The sequence below is a fragment of the Muscardinus avellanarius genome (assembly GCF_963383645.1).
Source record: "Muscardinus avellanarius genome assembly, chromosome: 2".
NCBI lineage: Eukaryota > Metazoa > Chordata > Mammalia > Rodentia > Gliridae > Muscardinus > Muscardinus avellanarius.
The window spans coordinates 30,110,959-30,127,680 of record NC_137787.1 but is presented as its reverse complement, the minus strand read 5'-3'; the positions used below and the strand labels follow the sequence as shown (position 1 = coordinate 30,127,680).

Here is a 16,722-nt window from a genome sequence, read left to right as displayed (position 1 = left end):
TCTTATATTATTTTCTCAGTTGATTTCTCTGTGAACTACCTTGTATCTAAGCAGTCATTTCTTTTTTTTAAATAATAGATATACATATTAGAAATATAGTGTAATATTTTAGGCTTATAATACAAATTACTAAAGACTCTAGTTTTCATAAACTGTTTCAGTTTTGGCATGTGAATATTTACCATTTGATGGTGGCGCATGCTTGTAATGGCAGGCTGAGACAGGAGGATCATCCAGATTCGAAGCCAGCCTCACTACTTAGTGAGGCTCTCAGCAACTTAGTGAGACTCTTTCTAAATAAAATATAAACATAGGTCTGAGAGTGTAGCCTGGAGGTCGATAGCCCCTGGATTCAACTCTAGTACCACAAAGGAAAACAAACAAAAACAAAAACTAAGGTGAACTGTTTCACGATTCTACTGAGTTATTAATTTAAGCCTATTAATTTAGTCTGAAGTGTGTAGGCACAAAGTATCATGAAGCATTTTAGCCTGGCACTTTGAGTTTGCTGGGCATGATTGGTTTAATGTGAGTCATAGGTTATTCTGTGTGGGTGTATTCTCTGTAATTATACTGGCATATTATAATCATCTGTTTTTCCTTTCCTTCTTCCTCTCTGTTCTCTCCCTGGTATGCAGAGTATTTGATTTCCGACACTGGAGGACAACAACTCTCAATAAGTGACGCCTTCATCAAAGGTAATTTTATCAACAGCTGTACATGGGATAGTGTCTCTGGTTCATGAGGGTATTCTTAGGGCCTAGCACATTGATTGACAGAGAGGATGCTAAAAATGTATTTGATTATTGTATCAGAGGGACAGTTTTAAATGTGTATAATGACTGAGAATGTTGACGGAAATATAAACTTGTACTTGGTGTGAGAGGAGGTCTTTGATCCGAAAAGTAATTGCTTAAAAGCTTTGAGAAAGAATTTGGTATTCTTTAAAAGCATTAATATTTATACTTTTCTACCATGTGAATGCATAATTATATACACACACACATACACATGTTATCAATAACTATAAACTTTTATAAAAAAAAAGTCTACAGGCAGATCTCACACTTTTGAGGAAACTGCTTGTTTTTGTAGAGTTTGGAAGAGAAGTAGCCTGCTGAAGAGGCCAAGAACTCACCCTGCTGATCTATTTCTTTGGGACAAAAGAAATGTAGAATAATACAACCTTTTTCTTACTCCTTTCTTACTTAGCTTACTGTTACTGTGGAGTAAGGACATACCTACTCTGTCCAGAGCTCCATAGTTTAGGCCTCAGATGATGCAAAATGTTCTCTTTCCTAGTGCATTTTCTTGACCCTCATAGTTTCAGATAAAAGGGACAAGGTAGGACAAGCCACTTGCATGTGACTCTGCACTTGGCCATCCTTTTAAATTCACCTCAAAGTATGTAGTTCTTGTATCACATACATATTCTTTACTGTGTTGTCCATTACACTGTTTAGGGGAAGTTTTTGTTTTGTTGGTTTGCACTGAAAGGGAAGGGGCTAGAGAGTTTTTGTAAGCATTTTCCATTTTCTTTCCATTTATTTAATTATTTAGTGTTATTCAGTTATTTACTGAGCATCTCTTTCGCAGATCATTACTGAATGTTTTGTCTTAATTCAGTATCACCCTTTTTAAAAACTTTAAAAATTTTGTGCAATTGCTATTTATGTTTTAGTATTTCTTTATAGTTTAACTTGGGGTTATCTTATTAAAAGTCTGTGTGCCATTATTGAAAAAGAAACACTGAAGGATTCCCTGAATAGACTTTCTGCACAGTTACCTGCCATTTTGGGTTATCTGAGCCGAGCTGCTATCTTGAAAGTTTGGTGTCCACACTATAATATTTTTTGGTCAGCATGCAGATTTTAGTTGGATATAGTTTTTAGTTTATTGTTTTGTAGGGAAAATTAACACACTGATGTTTTTATTTTTTGTCTGTGCATATGTGGTGCTGGGATTGAACCCAAGGCCTTATGCATGCTAGGCAAGTGCTATCTACTACTGAGCTACTTCCCCATCCCAACACTTTCCTTTTTAGTGTTCCGAAATAAAACGACAGTGCAAAGATGTCATTTTATTTCTTTTACAGAAGCTGTGTTTATATTATTGATATGAGTGTCCTAGTTAGTTTCATGTAAATTTGCTTTGCACAGTTCTGTCTTGGATTTTGGTTTTTGCTAATTGCATCTGATCTCCCCCACCCCCACTGCCACTCCCATGCTGGAGATTGAACCCAGGACCTTGCACATGCTAGGCAAGTGCTCTACCACTGAGCTAGACTTCCAGGCCCTGCTTCAGTATTTTAATGTCTCTCTGCAGGCCCATATGAATTTATTAATGTACTGTGTATTTATTACATGTCTTTGCTATTTTACACTAATAATGTATGTTGGCTAACTTAAAAAGATAAATTAGTAATTTTTAAATATATGAGTATATGGTATAAAACACTGCAATGAGGTATAATAACTTCTTCTTTTATACTTTGCTTAGAATCCTTATTTAATCGTCGGGTAGAGGAAAAATCCAAAGAGCTGCCTTTCACACCTTTGGGCTGGCATCATAACAACCTGGAGCTCCTGAGGGAGGAGAATGGGGAGAAGCAAGCCATGGAGAGGTTGCTGTAAGGCAGAGAGCTTTTTCATTTTAAATTTCAATTTTTATAATCTTTAAAGACTTCGACATACACATAGTTCTTCTTCCTTATAAAGTCAGAAATACTTAGATTACTTAGGAAGTAGATCCTATTCTGATTGCTGATTAAATTTCTTATTAACAAAGTACTTGTTCCCATTTTAATTTTGTGTTAAAACTTCAGTGAATTAAAGGGGACATCTTAGTTAAACATATTCTATTTATGTACAAAATCATTAAGTTGCAGATGTATTGAGACAATAAAATTGACCTAGAAGAGCTTATCTGTGAGCTATAATTGAAATGCGTATTTTCCTGTAAACTGCTTATTGTGTTGTCAGAATTACTGTGTCTGGTAGTATTAACTGTGCATTCTTCTTTCTTGTAATATCTTTAGTTCAGCTAATCATAGCCACATGATGGCATTACTTCAGCAGCTGCTCCATAATGACTCATTGTCACCCTCCTGGAGGGATGTCATTGTGTCACTGGTCTGCCAGGTTGTCCAGACCGTCAGGCCTGATGTTAAGAACCAGGATGATGACATGGATATCCGTCAGTTTGTCCACATCAAAAAGGTGAGCTCTGCTAATTGTTTGCTAATGCTGGGAATCAATAAGACAGGCCTGAAAGCATTTGTCTTTTAATGGTAACCTGAGAGAAGTCATTATCCTGAGGGTTGCTAGGTGGTTAATGGGCGGTTTTGTTGTCTTCTCTTTTATTCAGTGTTCTTAGGAGTCATGGGAGCCATTTATAGGAAGTGAGAAGTGAACAGGAGTGAGTTGGGTGGGGATGAGTTGGGGACCCCTCAAAATTTCTTCCTCTTTTTCTTTTGGTGGTACTGGGGTTCCTGGATACTCTTCTACCTCCGGGCTACACTCCCAGACCTATATTGTATTTTTTTTTTAATTTGGAAACAGGGTCTCTTAAGCTAGCGTGGCTGGCTTTGAACCAGCATGATCCTCCTGTCTCTGCCTCCCAAGTGTGGGGATTACAAGCTTGCGCCATCACACCCGGCGATTTCTTCCTTTTTTAACTTCCTCTTTTTGAGAAAGGAATAAATGATCAGAAAGCCTGTTTTCATAGATTACTGTCACTGTTCTGAAGAAAAGCAGTGCATAATTGCTTTAATTAGACAGTAATGGAATTCTGTGTTTATTTTTCAGCTATGATATTTTTGTCATAGACAATAATTTGTTCATTTGATGAGTACATTAGAGTAGCAATATTACATTAGAAAGTAGGGGGTAAGAAAACAGACAATCATGCTGAAATGCTATTATTCATTGGTTCAAAGGAAGAACTCTATTCTGGAACTTTCTGGTCTTTATTATATAATAGTCAAAATAAAAATGAAAAGAAATAATAGCATTTATCTGACTGTGCTTTAAGGATTTTTTACTAAATTTTATTGTTTTCTTAATGTTCCATCAGATCCCAGGTGGAAAGAAGTTTGATTCAGTGGTTGTCAATGGCTTCGTTTGTACCAAAAATATTGCGCATAAAAAGGTAATGTGATTGAGTTCAACAATGAAACACAACAAATAATGTCTGTGTCCAGCTAAGTTGAGATATCTTAATCATGGAAGAAAAGCGGAATAGACATTGAGGGGCATCTAACAGTGTCTGCCACAGGGGGGAAGTTCTGGAAATTTCAGGAAAATCTCCGAGACCTGATGATAAATGGACTGAAGTGGGGTGTTGGGAATTCACCAGACCGAGGGGAGAAGGAGGCTCAGGCTCCAGACCAACAGAATGTTAGGATATTTGTATTATTTCTCCCCAGTCCTTGTCACATTTCACGTTCCAGGTTTTCCCAGGGATACTAATATCCAAAGATGCTCAAACCTCTTATATAAAATGGTGTAGCATTTCTATGTAACCTGTGCACACCCTTCTGTATACTTTATCTCTAGATTCATGTATCTAGTACAATGCTATTTAAATAATAGTTATGCGGTATTGTTTAGGTAGTAGTGACAAGAAAAAAAAAATCCATGCACATTTCGTATACACCCAACCCTCTACCCCCTGAATTTTTCTTTTCTTTCTTTTTTTTTTTTTTGTGGTACTGGGGGTGGAACCCAGGGTATTTTCTACCTCTGGGCTATACTACCAGACCTATTTTATATTTTATTTGGAAACAGGATCTCACTAAGTTGCTGAGAGCCTCACTAAGTAGCTGAGGCTGGCTTCGAACCTGTGTGATCCTCCTGTCTCAGCTTCCCAAGCACTGGGATTACAAGCGTGTGCTACCATGCCCGGCACCCCCTGAATTTTTCTATCTGCAATTGGTCAAATCCATGGATTGAATCCACGGTTGTGGAAGTCATAGGTACAGAGGACCAACAGTAAGGCATCACACCTCCAGAAAATTGTTAGTGACTATAAGGAAGAAAAGTTGCTTGAGTTCAATATTATTTCATAGCAGTGACCCAAAATTAGTATTTTCAGATGAAGTCTTATTAAAATTGCACATTGCCCCTTAAGTAGTGTTTTAAATCAAGTTAAGTAATATTTGTTGAATTAAGAGGTAAATGTATTATGTTCTTCTCAGAAATTGAAGAAAACCCTTTGTGGGTGTGGGAGACACATCTATGGATTACTTAGAGATAGTCTTTAATTTGCAGTTGCTAAAAGAGTCTTGAATACAGTTCTCCAGCTTGTAAGTCACTGTTCCCAGATTGCTTGTGAGTTTGGGATCTCTAAGCTTGGACAGTTTGCAACCTTGATTACAGGACTCAGGTCATTTGCTTGTGGCTTTAGGTCCATGGTTGGGTATATTGCTTGAATCTCTGCTTTTGGAGTTGCTTTATCTTACCCAGTTTAGCTTGCGAACTTATTGTTTAGACATTTCTTCAATTAGAAATATTTTCAGAAGGCATCTTAATTCTTTTCTTCCTCTTCTATCTGTCTTGAATTTTAGAAAGACTGAAAAATGTTTTTAGTGTTTCTGATCTGGAGTTTGTGGAATAGCTTGTCCATAAGTCCCACTCCTATTCTGATTTACAATGAGCATGATGGCTCCTCTTAAAAGATTAGGAAACTGCGGGGGGGGGGGGGTTAGGCCGGTGCTGGGGCCAATGGCTGGCATCGGAGCCTGCCAAGAGGCAAGGCCGCTACTGGGGCCTCCGAGGCCGGGATCAGAGCCTGCCGAGGGGTTAGGCCGATGCTGGGGCTAGTGGTCGGCATCGGAGCCTGCTGTGAGGCAAGGCCGGTGCTGGGGCCTCTGAGGCCGGGATCGGAGCCTGCCGAGGGGTTAGGCCGGTGCTGAGGCCAGCGAGGCTGGGATTGGAGCCTGCCGTGAGGCAAGACCAGTGCTGGAGCCACCGAGGCTGGGATCGGAGCCTGCCGAGGGGTTAGGCTGGTGCTGGGGCCAGTGCGGCCAGGATCGGAGCCTGCCGAGGGGTTAGGCCAGTGTTGGGGCCAGTGACCGGCATCGGAGCCTTCCGTGAGGCAAGGCCGGTGCTGGGGCCTCTGAGGCCAGGATAAGAGCACCAATAAAAATAAATTAAAAAAAAAATAAATAAAATAAAAATAGGGCTGGGGGGATAGCTTGGAGGTAGAATGCCCCTGGGTTCCATCCCCAGTACCTAAAGAAAAAAAAAAACAACTGTGTAATAGAGATGGAGGCTTCTACATCAGTGGATTTTTAAAGTGAATTCTCTGAGCCAGCAGGATAAGCATGACCAGCATGGCCTGGGGATGGGTTATAAATGCAAATTTACAGATTTACTGGATAAGAAATCTGAGGCTGAGAGCCAGCATCCTGCATTTTAACAAATTCACCAAATGATTCTGATGCATGATAAAGTTGTATCGTAGATCAGTGCAACCTCATATTAAGCCATATCACCACTTCAGTATGTGTAAACATTTTTTTCAGATGTCTAATACTGAGGGATATTGTCTGGTACAGTGAGAATCATTTTGGAGAACCCTGTTGCATGTGATTCCTTTCTCATTTGGGATGATGATATTAAAATACCACTTGTCTTTCTTAAATAAAAAAGATTAGGAAAAAAGTTAAAAGTTTAGAGCAATAGGTTACGTGAATATTAGGAAAATGCCAATTTTTCAAGTTTTTTGCATTGCATTACCTGAACAATTAATTTACTTGAAAAATCGAATTACACAAAAGAACCAAATGAGTATAATAATACTGATACGATGAATTATTTTGTTAGTAGAAATTCTGAACATTTTGAACTTTGGTTAAAGTGGATCTCTAAAGTGCAAACCTTTAATAGCTTTAACAAACTTCATTTTTTTCTAGATGAATTCTTGTATCAAAAACCCCAAAATTCTTCTGTTGAAATGTTCCATTGAGTATCTCTACCGAGAAGAAACTAAGTTCGCTTGCATTGATCCTATTGTACTCCAGGTAAGCACTTATTACTGAAAGCAATAATTTGAAGTAATGTTTTTGTACAGTGATGCTTACCATCTCTTAATTATTTTAAAAGGAAACCTGTTGCTTTTGGTATGTTAAAAATTTATTATAATAGACACCTCTGTGTATTGCACTTTAGAACTATCTTACCAAACCTTGTTACTTATTATTTTTAAAATTTTATAGTATTGAAAGGAATGCATGATTGGAAATACATGAAAGAAAAAGTGAAAGTCCAAGTACTGAATTTCTTTTTCTCCTTTGGGCCATTGATTAACTGGTAGAGTTTCTTCAACTTTTCAGATCCCCAATAGAGTCTCCAGTTCATAATACAGGTCTTTTTAATTTTTTAAAATTTTTTCCATACTTGGGATTGAACCCAGAGGCATTCTACCTTTGAGCTACATCCCCAGCCCTGTTTTATTTTTTATTTTGAAACAGGGTCTCACTATGTTGCGGAGGACCTCACTAAGTAGCTGGGGCTGGGTGTGTATCTGTTATCCTCCTGTCTCAGCCTCCCAAGTACTGGGATTACAAGCATGTGCCACCATGCCCGGATATAATACACTCTTTTCTAAAAGCATGTTTCTAGAACCCAGTTAGCCTGTGTATAGTTGGCAAATAGGGGAATAATGCCAAATGGAAGCCATGCTGACTTCTAAGCATGGGCCTCAGAATAGCTGCAGGAAGATTATAACCCTTATGTGGAAAGGAAAACAGTTTCAGCTTCTCTGGGACAAGGCCAGAATCCTCTCAGCTCTATTTTAAGAAATTAAAGGTGGGCGTCTGTTTGCAGTGCTCTATCCCCAGAAAGGTACACCCTAGCCCTGGATGGCTCTTTGTAGCTCTACTGCTCAGAGCCCCATTTCCAGCTGATCTCTTGCAGCTGTTTTGTGTATTTTAAATTTCCCTTGATGTGGCCTCTAGCCATCTAGCTTTCTGCCTAGGCTAAGTTTTCTGTTAAAGTACCAATGATTAATTTTGTTAGTGCAGTGGCTATGAAATTGTATGGGTTTTAATGCTGTCAGTTTTAGTTTGTGGTCATTCAAAATGAAAGTCTTCAGCAATGTAAATATCATATTACAGGGAAAATGCTTACACATGGCTCCAGAGATATTTAGGAAAATCATTACTTAAAAATTCATGAGTAATGACATTTCTCCAGGAGCAGTAAGAGCAATTCATAGATCTCACAGCAAAATGGGTTGTAGTCAAAGGCACAATGCTGTTTTTTTTTTTTTTAATAAATGGGTCAATTTATTTTATTTTCAGTAAATGTATCATTAAATGGCAATGTGTACAATTTCAAACATTTATAAGTCTTGCAATTCATAGAAAATTAATGTAATCTTCAAATTCTCTGAACAGTGATCTGCACAATTATTTATAACCTACCTTTGCAGAAATATTACTATATTTAAAAGTGTTTCTGCACAAAGTGCTAATTTCACAGTACCTTTTTATACTATTTATGTCACTTGAGTGGCAGCTGTGTCAGAAAAACCCAGCATTGAACAATTTAGAAACAGCATGATCAGAACAGTAAATACAAACTACCATTAATTCCAAACAAGACCTCATATTACATTATAAATATCTGCCCATTCAAGCACTGATAGAAAAAAAGAATCAGGAAACGATATTTTCTTATTTGTTTGCTACAAAACTAATTTAAATATTCTCAAGCACTAGTCCAAATAAAATTATTTTTACTTTGAATTATTTTTTATATGTTTGATATCCTGTTGAATAACTGGGGGAATGTGAAATTTTTAAAAGTTATGTAGAAATAAATTTAGGGGTAAAGTCAATAATCACTTCCAAACTAAATGTTAACCATTGTTAATGAGGAGCGATTTTTATCTGTGATAATTTTCTCTGCTGAGTGTATACTATGGCTGAGAAAATGTGTACCATAAGAAATACCTTCCAGTGAAACCAACAATTTCTCAAAATATTTAGTATTGTTTATGAACTCACCTAGCTTCTTAACATTAAAGTCCCTTAAGTTTAAAATCTCTTAAATGAATTTTGTGGCACAATGCTTTTGAAACTCTGTTCTAGTACTTGATGAGGTCTGTTACCTGAGGTTCTGTCTTTTTTGGAATTCAGATATGTCATCAGTAAAAATGAGGGCTTTTGACTAAGTTTATACCAGCCTTTCTAGCTCTGATTTACTGTGACTTTTCAATAAAGAACTTACAAAGAATAAGGAGAGACAAAATTATTATTATTGTTCATAAGATCTAAAATGCTTTGATGTTGAGTTTTTGGGAATTTTTTGGTGGCACTGTGGATTGAATCAGGGTTTAACTCAGATAATATAAAATATATATATATATTTTTTTGGTGGTACTGGGGTTCCTGGAAACCCTTCTACCTCCAGGCTACACTCCCAGACGTATTTTTATACTTTTTTATTTGGAAACAGGGTCTCTTAAGCCAGCGCGGCTTCAAACCAGCGCGATCCTCCTGTCTCCGCCTCCCAAGCACAGGGATTATAAGCGTGTGCCACCACTCCTGGCCAGTATAAAGTATCTTGTTCATCAATACTTTCATAGATTTATGATGCCTTTAACTTTACTCTAATAAACTTTTTAGCTTTAAGTTGGTTAGAAGTATCAGCTGATTAGATTTTTTCTTTTCTTTTTTCTGTTTTTTATTTATTGATTTTTTTTTTTTTTTTTTTTTTTTTGTCTACCAAGTGTGAATTTACTAATCAGAGAAGTTGAAGGTAGTCAGAAAAAGGAGGATTAGAAATGCGGCCCAGCCTATTAGACCTGATGGTCTGCTGTGATCTGTTCTGCTCCTGGCCAACCTCCTGATAGTTTCTTGGCTGAGCTTTGGCCAGGCCCCCTTTTTAAATAATACTTCATGTGATAGTCAACTAGAGTGGGAACAGAGACAATTTGTTTGGCATCTTTGTACTAGAGGCAGGAACTTTAAAAAAAATCAACTTATTTCAGTTATACTTTATTTGAGCTGCATAAACAAAATCATTTGAAATGTTCTTAGATTATCATTTAGTAAACAGAGTAGGAAATTAATAAATTTCAGGAAAAATATTTTTTGTTAATAATGGGAATTTTTTTTTGTACTGGGTTGAACCTCCATCCTTTTATTTTATTTTTATTTTGAAGCAGGAACTTGCTAGGTTGATGAGAGTCTTACTTCTTGCTAAGGCTGTCTTCCAACCCGTGATCCTTCTATCTCAGAAAATGCACAGTTTTTATTAGTAAAACAGAGAAAGTCTGGAAGAAACATACATTATAACAGAGTAGGTTCATTGTGGGGAATAACTCATTTATTATTGGGGGCTGTGAACATTAATACAGCTTTGCTCAGAAAACACTAGCACAAATTGTCTCATGTCTGGAGTTTTATGAAAGAGTTAATGAACTGTACTATCTTACCTTCAGTTGTTGTTTACAATATTCATTTCCTTTGAAATTAGCTTTTATGTTAAAATTGTATTAAAAATTATATTTTAGAACTCTAACTATAGCTGTTCTAAGTAGAATATGATCATTTCAAAGATTAGAATTAGGAAGTAGCTGAAATAGTACCTCTTGGAGAGTCATTTGTTCTGATATCCAGGAATGTTACTCTCACCAGTTTCAGAATGGAAGAGAGAAAATTCATAACCATATTTAAAACACTTAATGACTACTTTCCTTGTGGGAGCTGTGAGTTTATTTTTGTTTAGCTTTTTAATTTCTGAAAGTTAGGTAATTGAGTTCTTGGATTTTATATTATAGATTTTTCAGTACTTCAAAATCTTACAAAGTAAAATTTGTTGGAGAATAGAGTTTCTCTGAAATAATTTTAGCATAATCAGTAGTTCAGAATGATGAATGAAATTCTTGAGTATATTTAAATTAATTTGGTAGTAGATTTATTTGTGTATGAAAAAATTTTAGGCTGATGTTAATATTAATAGTCAACCTATTCATATATTTTAATATGTCTAGATCTTGAATTATACTGTGTATGGTATTTCTGATTTATCTCACTTAGGAAAGGGAATTCTTGAAGAATTACGTTCAGCGAATAGTTGATGTTCGACCCACGTTGGTTCTGGTTGAGAAAACGGTGTCTCGGATCGCCCAAGACATGTTGTTGGAACATGGCATTACTTTGGTCATTAATGTAAAGTCAGTGAGTGTTCTAATTTTCCATCACTTAAAAAATAATAATTTTTAGATTTATATGCATGTTATGGTAGGTATATAAGCATTCTTATGTTTTTTCTTTGCTGCACTATATATATCATAAGTAGGGTAGATAATGAGGCATTGTATCTATTTCATTACTGACACTAGAAAGTATGATTATCTAAACTTATTTTAGGCATTTACAAGATTAAAAAAGTAGAATGGAATTAGGTAATCAACTATTTGTTGGTCTTTCATTTTGGTTGGGGAGTTGTATAATTAGAAAAATATTTTCTCAGCTGGGTATGGTGGCACATGCTTATAATCCCAGTACTTGGGAAGCTGAGACAGGAAGATCACAGGTTCTCGGCCAGTCTCAGCTACTTAGTGAGGCCCTCCGCAACTAAGGATCTGTTTCAAAATAAAGAATAGCTCAGAGGTAGAATGCCTCTGGGTTCCATCCCTAGTACTGCCAAAAAAAAAAAGAAAGTTTTCTACTTTGAAAAGCTTACTCCTACAGAATAGAGACAAATTCTAGGAAGTTGGATTTTTTGTTTTGTCTTGTTTTTCCACAATATTTTATTTATTTATTTATTTATTTATTTATTTATTTATTTATTTATTTATTTTGGTAGTACTGGGGTTCCTGGATACCCTTCTACCTCCGGCTATACTCCTAGACCTAATTTAATACGTTTTTTATTTGGAAACGGTCTCTTAAGCCAGTGCGGCTGGCTTCGAACCTGCTGGATCCTCTGGTCTCTGCTTCCCGAGCGCAGGGATTACAAGTGTGCGCCACCATGCCTGGCCACAGTATTTTATGATAGTGCTTGATGCTCAGATGCATTTTGATTAGTGTGGTATTGTTTTGTGGGCACATATTGATTATTTAATAACTAAATGTGGACTAATGTAGAATAAAAATTGTCACATAATTAAAGTCAAGAAAATACATTGAAAGTGTATTTTTTATTATTTATTTATTTATTTATTTATTTATTTTTGGTGGTACTGGGGTTCTTGGAAGACTTCTACCTCCGAGCTACACTCCCAGACCTATTTTATATTTTTTAATTTGGAAACAGAATTTTTAATTTGGAAACAGAAAATTATTAAAATAATTTTAATTTGGAAATTTAATTTAATTTAATTTAATTTTAATTTTTAATTAAAAAATAAAAAAATATAAGTATATTTTTTATTTTTTTAATTTGGCTCTCTTAAGATAGCGAGGCTGGCTTAGAACCCGCGCAATCCTCCTGTCTCCGCCTTCCAAGTGTGAGGATTACAAGCGTGTGCCGCCACGCCTGGCAAGTGTTGTTTTTAAAAAATTCCATTACTTTTTCAGGTTATATTCTCTAATATTGTTACTCTTTTCTAAGTTTGTAACAGTGATTTTCTGTGTTGTAGCAAGTTTTAGAACGGATCAGTCGGATGACCCAAGGTGATTTAGTGATGTCAATGGACCAGCTGCTCACAAAACCACACCTGGGCACTTGTCACAAATTTTATATGCAGATATTTCAGTTGCCTAATGGTGAGTGATCTTTAGCACAGATTCACTTGATGTTGGGGCGCTCAGGAAATAAATGAACTCCTCATTACTGTGATGTTTCCTTAGGAGGAAATATCAGCAGTAGTTAAGTGAAGATAGGCAACTGCGATCTTATTTGTAGAAGGTTTATCTTTTGTAACTGTTAAGATAGTGAGTTAGTCCTGTTTGGACTTCTGGATTGCCACCTAAGCCTTTTTCACTTTTTGTTTGTTTGTTTGTTTGTTTGTAGAACAAACCAAAACGTTGATGTTTTTTGAAGGCTGTCCACAGCATCTGGGCTGTACAATCAAGCTTAGAGGAGGCTCTGATTATGAGCTGGCTCGAGTTAAGGAGGTTCTGATATTTATGATATGTGTAGCATATCATTCTCAACTAGAAATCTCCTTCCTCATGGATGAATTTGCTATGCCTCCCACATTACTACAAAGCCCTTCATTCCATTCTCTGATTGAGGGACAGGGGGAAGAGAGGGCTGCCCAGGAGCAGTACAGCAGAAGCTCCCTCTCCCAGGACCCTGACTGCCTTCCTGAGTCTCTGTCTTCTGATGATAGCACTTTGCTGGAACCAAGGATTGTGTTTGAGAAGGGTGAGCTGGAAAGTAAAAGTGTTCCTCAGGCCATTGCCCCTTTGAAGCATCAAGATTATGCCACAGCTGCTTGCCCATCCGGTGTCCCCTGCGCTCTCTTTCAATCCCTGCCGGAATCCTTGCTGCCGATTCACATGGACCATCAGGATGCTGTAGGCAATGAACAGCCAGAGACTTGGCAGCAAACAGATGAGCAACAGGATACCAAAGGTCAGATGAGAGCCTTTAGAGACCCTCTACAGGATGACACTGGACTGTATGTTACTGAGGAAGTCACCTCCTCTGAAGATAAACGAAAGACTTACTCTGTGGCCTTTAAACAGGAATTAAAAGATGTGATCCTTTGTATCTCCCCAGTAATCACATTCCGGGAACCTTTTCTTTTAACTGAAAAGGGGATGAGGTGCTCTACTCGAGATTATTTTCCAGAGCAGATTTACTGGTCTCCTCTCCTCAATAAAGAGTTCAAAGAAATGGAGAGCAGGAGGAAGAAACAGCTGCTCAGGGATCTCTCTGGGCTTCAAGGCATGAATGGAAGTATCCAGGCCAAGTCTATTCAAGTCTTGCCCTCGCATGAGCTAGTGAGCACTAGGATTGCTGAGCATCTGGGTGACAGCCAGAGCTTGGGTAGAATGCTGGCTGATTACCGAGCCAGAGGAGGAAGAATTCAGTCAAAACATTCAGACCCTTTTGCTCACTCAAAGGATGCATCAGGTACTGCGAGTGGCAGATCAGGAAGCAAAACTGAGAGTGATGAAGAGAGAGGGCTGATTCCAAGTGATGCACTGTGGTCAACAAAGGTAAGTCAGAGACCACTTCCCAGTGTGCATGTAAATTTATAAGATGTTGAGGAATTGCTGTGGAAGTTAAAGGCAAAAGCAAAACCCCAGGATTTCAAATTGCACGCGGATTTATTAAATCTTCTCTCGTGCTTTTATTTTTGCTCTTGAGTCTCTTGCCTGCTTTGTGTTAAGTGGGATTACAAAGTAATGGTGCTGGGTCTTGGAGTTGTAAGCTGAGATCATAGTAAAGTCGGAGGTGTGGAGCGGCTTCAAGTTTTATCAGCACGACTTGGCTGCGGTGCCATAAATCTGTTTGAGGTTAGTGATAGGGAGAGTGAGACATGATAGCTTATTGTAGGAAATGGATGTGTTTTTAAAAAAGTATTAAGTTGATTTATTAATATAGAATACTTCACACTGTTATTTAACTATGACAATGACTTTTCTTTCAAGAGAGAAAAGGCAATTAAGGAAGATTTGTTGATGGACACATTTTTAATGATGGCATAAGCTAATGAAATATGTCTTTAGATAAGGAAATAATGATTGTTTAATAAAAAGACATTTGGTTTCACTGGTAGTTAAGAAAATACCAAATAATAGTTTAAGTAATTTTTTATTTGTGAGACTGACAAAAAGTCATTGTTAATGAGGGTATGGAAATGAGGGGAGTGGCATTAAAGGAAGAAAAGCTTCATGAAGTATCTCATGGATTTTTTCACGTACCTCTAGTATTTGAGTTTTAACAAAGAGCAGGTGTTACTTTTGCAGAGATCAAGAACAGGCATAAAGCACAGGTAAAAAAATACCTTAGAATTTAGGTTTTTGGGCATCGTACTTATCCAGCCATTAGATCAGACTTTCATGTGGAAATTACTTTCCTTCTTTTCAAAATAATTTAATACAGTTTTGTAAAGATGAATATATATGAAAACAATTCATTTAAATAGCTTTCTATAATTTTTAGTTAACTGAGACGTTTTGGATTGTTTTTCCTCAAGGAAACAGCTGCCCTTCTTCCTTAAATTTCATTTTTGTAGTTCTGAATCTTCACCGGAGCCCTGCAGTGATGATTGGAGGCGTAGCCAGTTGCGTGGGGTGTGTTGCAGTTGGAGGCATGTGCTAGCATTGCAGTGTGTTCCAGCTCCCAGAGGCTTGTGTGTTCTTTCTCTTTCAGGTGGACTGTCTGAATCCTGCAAACCACCAGAGATTGTGTGTGCTCTTCAGCAGCTCATCTGCCCAGTCCAGCAATGCCCCCAGTGCCTGTGTCAGTCCTTGGTAGGATTCTTCTCCCCCACACCATTGCACTTAAGAACAGAATCCCAGCAACTTAAAAAAAACATGCAGCCATTAGGACCTGTTTTTAGGTACATGGCACACTGCTGGTCTTACCCGGAATTGACAGAACTTTGAAACTTGTGAAATAAATATGAAATTATATTGGCTCCATGAGTCAAAGTTACTGTGAGTATCTTAAGAGTGAAAAAATGTGAGAGAGAAGGAAAATTTGTACTTAAAAAGTGAGAAAGTTGATAAACAAAAGCCGGACTATAAACATTTTGATAATAACATGTACAATTTAGGCAGGGTTTCCTTCAGGCATCACTTTTATGAAAGCAATCAACCATTTGCCTCATTATTATTATTTTTGGTACTAGGGATAGAACCCAGGCACCAAACTACATACCATACCCAGCCTTTTGCTTTATTAGTATGTTTTACTCTGAAACTTAATTCTACATAGATTGACAAGAGTAGAAGCACATTTTATAATTTTTAAAGTTATAGTCTTAAATGACTTACATAGCTTTACATTACATTGTTTGCCTTTAGTTTAACAACTAGTATGATGGGGCTGGGGATACAGCCCAGGGCTAGAATGTATGCTTAGCATGTGTGTGGCCCTGAGTTTGATTGCCAGGAATACACACACACACATGCACGCGCACACACACACGCACTATAAGAATATAACTGCATTTTTTTTTGTGGTGCCATATTCATGACAAAATGCATATTTCCAGCAGTGAGATTAGATATTCTTCTAAAAGTGGGATAGCTCCACCAGACAGATTGGGTTTGGGAAAGCCCACAGGATTTTCTTCTGGGAGTTAATGTACTCCATAAGGCAAAGCTTGAATATGATATGGGTTTCAACAAGCATATAGCAAAACTCTCTTATTTGTGGGCATTTGTAAGTTAGATGCAAAGTCAGGTATTGGTTTCTTAACAGAAGAGCTACTGGTCTCCATGCCCAGAAAAGGTGTAGACTAGACAGCAGGGGACATGAGTTCTCTTTTTTTTATTGTGGGGTTTAAGACTTTGTAAAGGAAACTTACCTCTTCCTAACTCAAATTAGTTTTACTCAACAGCGTTTATGCATCCTCTTTAAATATTTTCATAAACTACTAATTGACTGGGAATGGAATAGGTACTTTAGTATGGCTAATTCAACCTTCTTTCTTTTTTTGTGGTATGGGGATAGAACCCAGGGGTATTCTACCTCTGAGATACACCATCCCTAGCCTTATTTTTTATTCTTTATTTTGAAACATGTCTCACTAATTTGCAGAGGGCCTCACTAAGTAGCTGAGGCTGGCCACGAACCCAGA

At 37.3% G+C, this 16,722-nt stretch overlaps 1 protein-coding gene across 1 annotated transcript in view; it reads left to right on the top strand.

Moving 5' to 3' along the window:
• The window catches only part of PIKFYVE (phosphoinositide kinase, FYVE-type zinc finger containing), a gene marked incomplete at both ends in the record, with an annotated part of 85,753 nt that overhangs the window by 39,053 nt on the left and 29,978 nt on the right, over window positions 1-16,722 (top strand). The window contains 9 exon segments of the mRNA XM_080689609.1: window positions 639-698; window positions 2,500-2,629; window positions 3,038-3,218; window positions 4,075-4,149; window positions 6,917-7,024; window positions 11,051-11,191; window positions 12,598-12,724; window positions 12,972-14,128; window positions 15,288-15,386. Coding sequence (XP_080545735.1) covers window positions 639-698; window positions 2,500-2,629; window positions 3,038-3,218; window positions 4,075-4,149; window positions 6,917-7,024; window positions 11,051-11,191; window positions 12,598-12,724; window positions 12,972-14,128; window positions 15,288-15,386 — 2,078 coding nt within the window.